The sequence below is a fragment of the Danio aesculapii genome, chromosome 20 (assembly GCF_903798145.1).
Source record: "Danio aesculapii chromosome 20, fDanAes4.1, whole genome shotgun sequence".
In the NCBI taxonomy this organism is placed as follows: domain Eukaryota; kingdom Metazoa; phylum Chordata; class Actinopteri; order Cypriniformes; family Danionidae; genus Danio; species Danio aesculapii.
In genome coordinates, this window is record NC_079454.1 from 33022491 (window position 1) to 33035127 (window position 12637).

The 12637-nt window shown below is 41.1% G+C and overlaps 1 protein-coding gene across 2 annotated transcripts in view; it reads right to left on the minus strand.

The window, feature by feature from the left end:
* Nucleotides 1-276: 276 nt before the first annotated feature.
* grm1a (glutamate receptor, metabotropic 1a) overlaps nucleotides 277-12637 on the minus strand; it is a 53410-nt gene continuing 41049 nt past the window's right edge. The window contains exons 6-9 of one of the 2 annotated variants that reach the window (XM_056481035.1): nucleotides 10490-10661; nucleotides 7340-7466; nucleotides 5007-5949; nucleotides 277-2322 (exon numbers count right to left, since the gene is read on the minus strand). In XM_056481035.1, coding sequence (XP_056337010.1) covers nucleotides 1578-2322; nucleotides 5007-5949; nucleotides 7340-7466; nucleotides 10490-10661 — 1987 coding nt within the window. In that variant the 3' untranslated portion in view covers nucleotides 277-1577. The remainder of the gene's footprint in view (nucleotides 2323-5006; nucleotides 5950-7339; nucleotides 7467-10489; nucleotides 10662-12637) is intronic. The other variant, XM_056481036.1, reaches the window with a different exon arrangement.

Here is a 12637-nt window from a genome sequence, read left to right on the forward strand (position 1 = left end):
ATTTGGATACCGCCCAAGCCTAGCCACAGGTTTTAATTTTGTTTTCCTGTATGTTTTTTTTTTTCTCAAAAGTGTTGGAAGCTGTTGATTTGCATTTATGAATCACTAAGGACCACATTTTCAGTTTAAAATCGTCATTAATGTTCTACAGAGGGAAAGAGTTGCCTACCTCTTCAATGGAGTAAATGGACAGCATTACCTACTCATGTGAACTGAATATATGGTGGAAAAAACAAAAAGACAAGATTAGATATAAAATATTTATTTTACAGCATGAATTGTCTTGGCAATAAGAGCATTTTCTCATTTTTAAGTCTGACCATGTAAACCGGTGAGCTGTCAATTACTTTACATTGAACAAATGGGTCTGTTCCAAACAACTTACACTAAAAGACCTAATATTACAATCCATTTTAACAATTACAATATGCAAGATATTCAAGAATTTAGTTCTTTTGAGAGTTGCATTCTAATAGTCCTGTGAAACTTAAAGCGTTACAGTCGCAAATTCATGAGATAACCCTACGCAAGATTGGCAGTAAATGCTACAAGTTACCACTAGAAGCAACTACTCATAGATACAATTTAAAAATGTAACATTTACAAAAGTTGCTCCAACAAACCATATATGTCCCTTTTATCACAAAGAGAAAGTTATAAGACGTCATTTTTAAAACTTACAAATATCTCACATTCTAATCATAGAAACATATAGCAGATATACAAAGACACCATCTGTGTGGAAAACAATAGATGGCAGAACAGTATACAAACATTTGCAAAACATTGCTCCCTTTTCTAGGATGAGTTCACGCATGAGACAAAGTTAAGAAAAGCACAGTTTCTTTAATGTACCTTGGCTCCAAATTGAAGTTAATTAGTATTCTATAGCTAATGTTACAATCAGCGTTCTTGCCTTTGACTCTCTAAGCAAAAGCACTGAATCTTACATTTGGGAGCCACAAAGAATGCTGGAAAAAAAAACTTAGCTGGGAAACTCCTTGTTTACTCATCAAGTGAACCGTGTGAGGTTTACTGTGCACATGTGGTTTCACTTTGATTTGTCCACATGTAAATCAGATACTTCAACCACACAGCGACCTGATATGAGATGTGGGATTTATCTGTATGTATATTACTTAAGCACTTATGTCTTAGTCTACGTCCAAAAAACCCTCATTTTCCATGACTAGTTACTAAACATTTTAATCAGAAGCAACCAGTGAAGTAGTTCAGAATTACCTAAATCCCAAAAAGTGTCTCTCATCCTGGCAGGAGTGAAACAGTAAAGCAGCACACTGGCATTGTCACTCCTGGACTGTTGAGATCTCATTTGCCAGCGTGTTTCGGGCACAGCAACATGATAACATTTGGCACTCCAACTTTCCGCAGCATTTTGGAAAACGGATGCTGCCTCAGAGAAAAATATTCCCAACAGGACATCCTGTTTGATCATTTTACAGTCCTCCTTGCTTTCCAAAACATTTGACAGAGACTTGTAAAGATAGCCAAGTAAGCAAGCAAATGATATCCTGTAGTGATTGATTAATAAACAGCGCCATCCTGAGCGTGTGCTTTTACAGTGTAAAAGAGCTCTGTTTTGGGGTGTAGTTCATACTTTGGGAGAAGGGAGGGTTGTTGTCGGAGCTGGGGGATCCAGGAATGGACCCACCTGACCGAAGTGAGTCCCTGAATGGGGAAGGTGGAGTGAGCAGAGTCAGCTTACTCTGTGCCAACTCTTCCTCCACACCTTCCTCCTCCTCCTCCTCTTCTTGTGTGGCACTCTCACACAGAAACCCCTGAATGAGGTCGAGAGCTTCCATTTCTGAAGCCTCCTCAGGGAACGCGTCCCCATGCAGCGGAAGAGGCAGCTGATTGGCGGATGATTTATAGGAGACGGGGCTCAAATTGTTGCCAGTGCCGATTACAAATTGGTCAAAATCAGGAACTGTAGAGCTCAGAGTGTCCACTGGCTCCCTTTCAGGACAATCAGTGCTGTGGTCTATTAAGTTAGGAGGAGAATAGGAAGGTGGTAGCCCTCCCTCCTGGGCTGTTGGATGTTGGGGACCCCTGTCGTGCCCCTCGCCGAGGTTGTAGAGATCCTTGTCATCTGGGTGAGAGCCATTGGGGGCTGTGTTGAGGCCAGCACCATACTCAGACTCGGGGGGTTGTGAGGCATTAGTTAGGGGTCGTATGACTGCCGTCTGACTCTGGCCGACCGCTTGCCTCCTCACATGCACAGACAGTCTGTGGAACACACTCGACCCCCTCCCCTGGGGTCTGGCACCTGATTCAGACCATGACACAGACTTTCCATTAGGACTATGAATGAAACAGAGACCCAACGTTAATCCCACGAATAGACGCCAGAATGCGACACAGAGACAGAGAAGAACATCACAGAAACATGATCATTATGCACATCATCATTCAGACAATTGCTACAATTATCAGCCATAAAACTCTCATGATTAGGGTTAGCACACGATGCGTAAACGCGACATTGTTAATTCATGAAGTCGCTGACAGAGACTCCCTCAAACATGCTAATTGCGTATCTCATAATGACCTGCTTTCAGAGCATTATGAAAGCCACCATGGCTCATTCTCTGCCATCCCTTCGCTGCACTGCTCTGAACGTCATGCAGCAGGAAGAAGGGCTTCATGGAATTCCCCTCAGTTTCAGATCAACGTGGCATTCTCTGTCCGCTCTTAGTGTAATTAAGTTAACCGGACAGAGAGGCCTCAGAGCTGAAAGCTGCATCAGAATCAAGGGGCATTCACACTGACAGCGATTTGCAGCATCATGGAGACTGGAGGTCATTTGTTTTCAATGAGAAGTGAGTGGATTAGCACATAGCCAGAATCTACCCACTCTCATGAGCATATCTGCTGACGCATCAAACTAGAGAAACGTTTGTTCACGTAAACTCAATCTGTTTGGTCAGCCACCAGATTAAAAGTTAAATCAAAAGTTACGTTTAAGTTTATGCAGATAAGAACTGATTCAGGTTGTGTGTCATTTTGCCAAGTAGTATGCAAACCTGGATTAACATTGATGTTGATGCTGGAACATCATTCCTGCTCAAAAATATAATCCAAACATAATTCCAACACCTTAACTCTAATGTAATTTTTCCCAAAATCAAATCCAATATTATATTTGGATAACAATGATGTAGAACAGGTGTCTCAAACTGCCGGCCCGAGGGCCATTTGTGGCCCTCTTCCGGCCCGCAACTGACGTCAAAAATATAATGAGGTTCGGCTGCCTAAACATAAGTCCGTAAGTGCTCGATTTTTACTAAAGCTCTATTTTTGTAAATATTCAAGGGTCATTTGATTATGATCAGTTTTATACCTCATGTATTGTGGTGTACAAACTCATCTTCATGGCTTACACAATATGATGGTGGTGTAAATATGATCATTTTTCTAATATTGGATTAAAATGGTGTCATTTAGTAGATTTTCCTAATTTGCATATTAAGATTTGTTTAAAAAAAGGTGCATTAGTAAAGTTTTACTGCTGACTAAATAAAACATGTTAAAGTATGTGTGAATATGTACATACTTTTTTTACTTAACTTTTTGTTGTAGTTTTACAAAAAAATAATGTTATTGAGAAGAACAATTGCCAGTCAATCTGCTTTCTGCTGTTCTTACGCTATCTGGTAAACTTTTGGTTAAGCAACAATTGATTGGGCCAGAATAATAATAATTATTATTATGCCTATTATTAAATTGTAGTATTTTTTTATTGCAATGTAAACTACCCCTTAAATATGTACAATAAGAAACAAAAAGAAAGAGCTTTGACTGCTCTTTGACTTTTTTCTTGTGCTTAAATGTTAAAACAGCCCTCCCATGAATTGTCAGTCACTGATATGCCCCCCCCCCCATAACAAACAAATAACAAATATAAAAATAACAAACTTGCATGCACAAAAGACGGGATATGTGAATGGCCCTTAGTTAATAACCTCAGCCATAGTTAAATTCAGCCTTTAATCCAGTGTGCGTGCGTACTGTGTACAAGCTCGGAACTTTAAACTAGTGCGCAGTTGGCATAACTTTGTTTAGTTGCAGCAGTTTTGTTTCGTGCAGAAATACGGTGTCGAGAAGCCTTTATGTTTGATTAATCATGACGAATTAAAGTGCGGTTAATAGCAAAATCAGTTAATCGTTGCATCCAAGTAATGCATCTATGTTAAGTACAGTTTAGGTTTATGTTATTAAGGAGCAACTCAATGCAACAACTTCCAATAGGAGATATGATTGTTAACTTCAACATGTATGGAAATGAGGAGCAACTCAATGTGGCATCTAGTAACGTCAAAACTGAGAGTAGTTTACATGAGCCAATCAGTTTAATTGATGTATAATTGTTCATCATTTTCATAATATGATGCAGTTTGATTGATTGTGATCTATGAACAAATGTCACAATGTTATTAATGTCGCTTTTTAGCAACAATCCAGCAGTAGGAATGTCAACCAACATGCAGCGACCTCCAGAGATAAAATCGCCGTCAGTGTGAACAGGGCATTAGAAGGGAACAGGATATGAAAGCTACAGCCTTAGAGAACGGGGTTAATTTTTTTAGTCAGGAGAAGGTTTGACAAGAGGGAGGAGGCACACTGTGAAGTGGGTTAATACTGAGGAGGGAGAGAGGAGAACTAAGTGGATGGGTAGATGGTTGAAAATTAGGTTAAGTTTTAGAAGCGGATTCAGCACAGATAGAAGACGACCGGATAGTGTCTGGCTCTAGCAAATCTCTACGTACATATTGTTGGTTTGCAGCAGGTAGAAAAACATGGGAAAGACAACTCAAATACACACACATGCTAGAAAGAACACTTTCAGTGCTACTGCTGCAGTCCAACTTGGTGTGCTACTGAGAAAGAAATACTATTATTTTATTTCCATACGTTTCATAGCCTGTATGTGCATTTAGCTGGTATTTCAGAAATGTGACTCAAACCTATTAATAGGTGTCACTCACTTGGTACTGCCAGTCGCGTTGTTGTTGTTCTTCTTCCTGCGGAACATGTTGAGGATGCTGTTGCTCTGGCAGGGAGCCGGCTTCCCATCGCCCACGTGCATACGAACCACATCCGAGGTCGTGAAGGCGCTGCGTACGTTGCGTTCAGGCTTGGCGATGATAATGTACATCTTGGGCGTGAACATGCATCCTAGTGCTACAGTAACACTGAGACTGACCGAGAAGGAGGTGGTGATGATCTTGTAGTTGGAACCGAAATAAATGGGCACAAAAGCCAGCCAGATAATGCAGGTGGTATACATGGTGAAAGCGATGTACTTGGCTTCGTTAAAGTTGGCCGGAACGTTCCTGGTCTTGAAAGCGTAGTAGGTGCAGCTCATAATAAGAAGGCCATTGTAGCCCAACGGAGCAACAACACCCACGTTACTTGTGTTACAGATGAGGTACACCTCCCTGATGCTGGGATAGCTCTTCACCGGCTCGGGAGGTTCCAATACCATGAGTGTAACAACTACGGCCAGCTGGAGACTAATCAGCATGAAGGCGATAACAACCTGGGCCCAGGCGCTCATGAAGCGGGGCTTGCGGGTGCAGATTTTTTTCTTGCTGCCAGCCAGGATGCGTGCGATGCGGTTAGTCTTGGTTACTAGTGCGGAATAGCACATGGCAGACGACAAGCCCACTAAGACGCGCTGCAGGTAGCAGGAGATCACGGTAGGACGTGCGATGAGAGTGAAGGGGCAGATATAGCCGAGGAAGATGCCAGCCAGGATGATGTAGCAGAGTTCACGGCTGGAGGACTTCACCACTGGCGTGTCACGATACTGCATGAAGATGAAGGTGACGAATAGAGTTACCAGAATACCAACGCAGGAGAACACCACTGCGATGATAGACTCCACACTGCCCCATTCGAGATATCTGAGTGGGAGAGGCTTGCATTCTGGAATAAAGGAAGCAGACAGGAAGCCAAGGTGAATAAACTATAAATCAAGAACAGGACAACATTAAATACAGAATGTTGGTATTGTTGGACTTCTGAACAAACAGTCTTTATCTAAGATATACAAGATCAAATGTTCAAAGATCTTTAAATTTACAGTAAATAGTCCAAAGCAGTCACAACAGTCTGAAGGGCAAACATCTTGACATGTAATTATGTATGTACATGCTGGTTCTATTACAACCGATGAGGAGGACGGGTTTGTTGTATCGTTCAAAATGGCATCTCTGGATGCTGCAACCTATATATTTATATTTATAAAATTAACAAACGAGCGTCAAGGTAGCGCAGTGGGTAGCATGACTGCAGCACAGCAAGAAGATCGTTGGTTTGAGCCTCGGCTGGGTCAGTTGGCATTTCTGTGTGGAGTTTGCATGTTCTCCCCATGTTCACGTTGGTTTCCTCCGGGATTAACGTCATTGTGTCACCACGCTATCCGCATATCCTCCAGAGTTTCATGTAATTTCAGGTGTTTCATTTTTAATTTGTTGACTTTAACTACAGTTCGGCACTTTTACCTTCATTCAGGAACATTTCATTGGATTGGGTTATTGGTGTCCATGTAAACGTCCTCAATGTTTTTCTTCATTATGATATTAGGGTAGTTGAAACAATAAAGAACGCACATTATTGAAGATGTCTTTGTAAAATGATGTGACATTACCATTCAACAGACTGCCATTATTGGTGCCTTAAGATGTATAGGAATCATAATTCAAAAATATTAAAAACCATACTATGTATGTTACATTTTAATATAATTATTAAAACTTAATTAATACATCACGTCATTGACTCATATGCCCTAGTTTTTCCATGTGCATATCTTTCTTTGCATTCTGATCACTCTCATTCTCTATGACAGAGCGTCCTGTATATCCCTGAAGGGTCTTTCTCTCTCTCTCTCTCTCACACACACATTCACCATGACAGAGCTTTTTCTCCATCTCAGATCAGTCTGTTTCTCTGGTAATCAGAATTCCCTGTTGCTGCTCAGGTTTCGTGGTGAAACTGTTGAGCCTGACACACGGCTGCTGGGTACTAATGGGATTCCAACCTCACCGTTATCCAGCTCTGCTAGCTGCTGCAAAGAGCTGTCAAAATAACGCGCAGCTCACAGCCCAGAGGGAGAGAGAGTGTTGGGTAAGGAGGATGCGAAGGGCATAAAGACGAGTGATAGCAGTGGAGCCGGATGGAGATACGGGCTAAAGCATAAAGTAGGTTATGCCAGAATTCTCAATGAAATAGTGGTCTAAGTGCTTGAATGAAGAGCTATTAGATGTGTGGTTAAAAAAAGCAGGATGAATGAAATGTAAACAAAGTCTCTTACCCGCCAGTTCATCATCTGGCCACCAGCCCAGGTCACAAGCTCTGCAGGTGAACTCATCCTGAACATATTCATTATCTTTGCATGTAGTGCAGATCCAGCAACAACTCACTTCACCTTTACGGATCACCTGCAATTGGAAAACATCCAAAGCTCTGTGTCACAATGGTGTCACGTAAGCTAATATTTAATAATTCCTCAGTTTAACTCCAGTTAATTCATTTAATAACAATAAAAATGTACTGATACTGGTATTAATACAGTAACATTAAGCATAACATAAAAATATTTGTTCACTGCAGGGTATAGAAAAAGCTTTAATTTGTTAACATGAGTAACTACAGTAGATAACATGAACTAACAATGAACAACACTACTAGAGCATTTGTTTATCTTAGTTTATCTCAATTTAAACATTCAATAATACATTGCTATTATCAAACGTTTATGGTCAGAGTGTTAACTAGTGAAAACACTTTAAAGATAATTATTTCAACATTTACTCAATTGTTCCGAACCTGTTTGACTTTCTTTCCTCCGTTGAACACAAAAGAAGGTATTTTGAAGTAAGCTGAAAACCTGTGAACCTTCAAACAGTGTGAATCTACACTGGTCTCAAGGTTCGGTTCGATTATTATGTCATCGATTCGGTTTAATTTGATATCGAGGTGCGATGACGATGCTTTACAAAAACAATTTGTTATTTTACTTAGCAACACAATAATTATTGTATTTATATTTAGATAAATATTTATATATTATTTGTAATACAATTTTGTCCTTTAATACAAGCAGTCAGATATATGTACTGTACTTTTACCTGCTCAAAGAAAGAAGAAAAGGCACAAAACAACCTGAGCATTTATAGCAAATAAACAAATATAAATATTATCCTGCTTGCTTTTTGATCATTGTTGCGCAAGTTCTTATATGAGTTTTTGAAAATGACCATCCATGCAGTGTGTAACACAGCTCTAACTGAAGTGAAATTTCCAGTTAAGGAAAGTGCACCGTGTTTAAAACTTTTGATTCATCTATGAAAGAGTCGACTTATAGTGGTTCTAATGAATCACTGAGGTAACGATTCTTTAGCCGTGTCGGCATGGCGTTGATACGGAACTCAAGCCTCGCCCATTTGTTGCACGCACAGACCCAGGAAAATTTAAACCCCCGGCCCTGCCCACAAACAGAAAGAGGAAGACAAACACTGTAGCAGATCCCGGTTGAATCATGTTACGAAGATGCTGTGCTCTGAAGTGTGAGGGAAAGTTAGTGTTATTATCCCTACCCAAAGATGAGGCTGTGAAGAGTCAGTGGTTGAAGTTTATTTTTGAGTGCACAGTTCATGGATAAGTTTCTTCCTCCATTTCACAAGCGTAAGTAAGTGTAATTAAAATGGTTGCCTCCTTGTTTTCTCTAGCTTCAAATGATGTATTTATTTGTGTTTTGTTACTTGTAACCCCTTGTACTGTATCTGGTTAACTCTTTATTTTCTCACATCGCATCTAAAAGCTACATTGAAAACGCGACGCGTGCCACTTTGTTTATGGATTTAAATGCGTTTGTGAGCTCGCGATCCACTGCCGTTTGTTGTTGCTAGTTTTTAAATAGTTCAGCTTTTGCCACTGTGTGAATTAATACTGAATGTGTTTCATGGTTAAGAATAGAGCAATATGCTGGTGGTTTACTGCACTGGTTTAAAGCACTCCTGCATTGGGCTCTCACATATACTCTGCACCCTAACTACTTTAGATCCTCAAAAATTGTTTATAAGCCGTAGTGGGCATTTCTCTCTGTCTCTCGCTGAACCCAGTCGACCAATCACAACAGACTGGGTCATCAGACCAATCAGCTTAGTTTAGCCTCACGCTAAGGAGGGGTTTGGGAACAAATGAATCGCTTAACAGGAGTCGTTGGGATAATTAGGTAAAAATAAATGTATATTATAAGACAATGAAAGTGTTTTTGACCTTGCATAATTATCAGACTGTTGTTGGAAATGCCTAAAACCAAAATATGATTTTTTTTTAATACATAATAGGGGCTCTTAACATGCCTATCATTGCTCAACAGTAAAGGCTGTGATTGGCTCTAACAGTCAGAGTGGCTCTGGTGCTGTTTAGCAAACAGTGAGGACACTGATGTTATACGGCTGCTGTGATCAGCAGACCCATTATAACAAGTAACGTTATTGTTGTAACAGCCGATAGAGAGGATAATATGTTACCTCACAAACACGCCAGCAGGTCAAAGGGGCCACATAGAGTGAGAGAGAGAGAGTTTAGAGCTTTCATTTTTTTCTAGCTGGGTCCCCTTTAAGTGAAATACTGTCCAGCAAACTCACAAGCAATGAATTGTGCACTGTTATCTGTTTTTAAAGAAGTTGGAGCGTTTTAATTACTCGCGCTCTCCTCCCTCGCCATAGTAAGCTACCGCCATATAGTGCAAATTAGATAAATGACATCAGTACGTAATAACCGGTAGGAATCTATCACTGAACCGATACCGAAGTGTTTGCGTCTGCATCGTGGTGCATGGAAGAAAGTTATTTTGACACCCCTATTTCATAGTATTTGTTTTTCTTACTATGGCTGTCAATAGTTACCAGTTTTCACCTATTTTCTAAATATCTTCTGTGTCCAACAGAAGAAAACAGCCATAATGGTTTGAACCCACTTGAGGGTGAGCAAATGGTGAGTAAATTTTCATTTTTAAGTGAACTATCCCTTAAAAGTTTTTACATCTGAAGGGTAGTTTTTCTAGGGCGTCACGGTGGCACAGTGGGTAGCACGATCGCCTCACAGCAAGAAGGTCCCTGGTGCGAGCCTCTGCTGGGTCAGTTGGCATTTCTGTGTGGAGTTTGCATGTTCTCCCTGTGTTCGCGTGGGTGCTCCGGTTTCCCCCAGAGTCCAAACACATGTGGTATAGGTGAATTGGGTAGGCTAAATTGTCCGTAGTGTACGTGTGTGAATGAGTGTGTATGGATGTTTCTCAGTGTTGGCTTGCAGCTGGAAGGGCATCCGCTGCATTAAACATATGCTGGATAAGTTGGCGGTTCATTTCCCCAGATTAATAAAGGGACTAAGCAGAAAAGAAAATGAATGAATGAATTAGTAGTTTTTCTGTGGTTATATTTTTGCGCAACATACACACCTTGATCTGTCCCTTGGAGCACGGCTCACTGCAGACGGATCGAACCATCTCCGTTCGATTGGTCATGAGTTTATAATCACTGATGCTCAGGAGGCCTTCATGCCATGAGCCCACATTAATGTAATCAAAGCGGCCTATCTCCTCCACATACTGCAGATTCATAATATCATACCTAAAGGAGAAGAAAAGTCAGGGAGAGAAAAAAAGTGAAACAGCAAGTCTGCCATAATAAGTAGCTCAGCACCACTGAAGCCTCGGGACTAGCAAGAGGCAGAGTTCACACTTTTACCATGTTCACACATCCAAGTCTCTCAACTTTGCATCCTCCACCTGGGATATGAATCCATAACCTCCCGAGTGCTCGGTCCACTCATCCATACTAATGACACTCACTATCCTACAGAGTGTCACAAATGCAAACGTGTGCTCAGGGCAGCAGTGGAGCTGTCATCTTTTGTTCGTGTACAGGCAGGGTGACAGGAGCTGACCGCATCAGGGTATTGGACTGGAGAGGACTGAAGCATCTCCTCCAGACAAGGCAATCTGTTCCACTCCAAGCTCATTACCATCCGATACGCACCTCTTTGCATGTGTTGGTTACGGTGCCAAGTCTAACCTGAGAGGATGTATGACCAAATTTTGCCTCAGAGAATTTGTACCCAAATGGTCAATGTCACACTGGCCATTCTGCTAAGACATTAAACTAGCTCCTTTCCAAAAATGTAGCAAGCTGCATGGCTACTTTGCTAATACTCATGGAAACACTTGATTTGAAAAGACAGGCAATTGTGTGTTAGCATGTTGCTAAGCTAACAATGTGATAATCCAATTATAAAATTGAAGAAGATACAAGCTATTGAGTTAAACAGTCAAAACGGTAAGTTTGGATTATGAAGCATAACTATAATGGGCATAGCTGGTGTGTTCTGGTATAGCTTATCAGGATTGCTTTGAACTGGATTTTGGCACTGTTAGACTGGAAGACCAGCTGGCTGTCAGGATAAATTAGTTAAACTAATGTAGAAAATTCAGACGAAACTGTGTTTGGGTTAGCATGTTGCTAACATCATGATATTTAATTGTCTTCAGGAACTATTTTTGTTATGCCAGTTGAAAATCTCTTCACATCCTGATAGCGATCCTTAAATTAAGTGGTCCAAATACATTTAGATGTACACTCACTGGCCACTTTATTAGGGCCACCTCTCCAGCTGCTCATTGACACAAATTTCTAATCAGCCAATCACATGGCAGCACATGGTCAAGACGATCTGCTGCAGTTCAAACTGAGCATCAGAATGGGGAAGAAAGTTGATTTAAGTGACTTTGAATGTGGCATGGTTGCCGGTGCCAGACGGGCTGGTCTGAGTATTTCATAAACTGCTGATCTACTGGGATTTTCACGCACAACCATCTTTATAGTTTACAGAGAATGGTCAAAAAAAGAAAAAATATCCAGCGAGCGGCAGTTCAGTGGGTGCAAATGCCTTGTTGATGCCCGAGGTCAGAGGAGAATGGCCAGACTGGTTCGAGCTGATAGAAAGACAACAGTAACTCAAATAACCACTCGTTACAACTGAGGTATGCAGAAGAGCATCTTTTAATGCACAACACATTGAACCTTGAGGAGGATGGGTTACAGCAACAGAAGACCACACCAGCTGCCACTTATGTCAGCTAAGAATAGAGACTGAGGCTTCAATCCATACAGGCTCACCAAAATTGGACAAAGAAAATTAAACAACGTTGCCTGGTCTGAGGAGTCTCGATTTCTGGTGCTACATTCAGATGGTAGGTTCAGAATTTCCTATACATGATAGTATATTGTTGCTGACCATGTCCATCCCTTTATGACCTCAGTGTAGCCATCTTCTGATGGCTACTTCCAGCAGAATAACGCGCCATAAAGCGTGAATCATCTCAGACTGGTTTCTTGAACATGACAATGAGCTGGCTTCCACAAACACCAGATCCAATAGAGCACCTTTGGAATGTGGTGGAATGGGAGATTCGCATCATGGATGTGCAGCTGACAAATCTGCAGAAACTGCATGAAGCTATCATGTCAATATGGACCAAAATCTCTGAGGAATGTTTCCAGCACCTTGTCGAATCTGTGCCACGAAGGATTGAGGCCGTTCTGAAGGC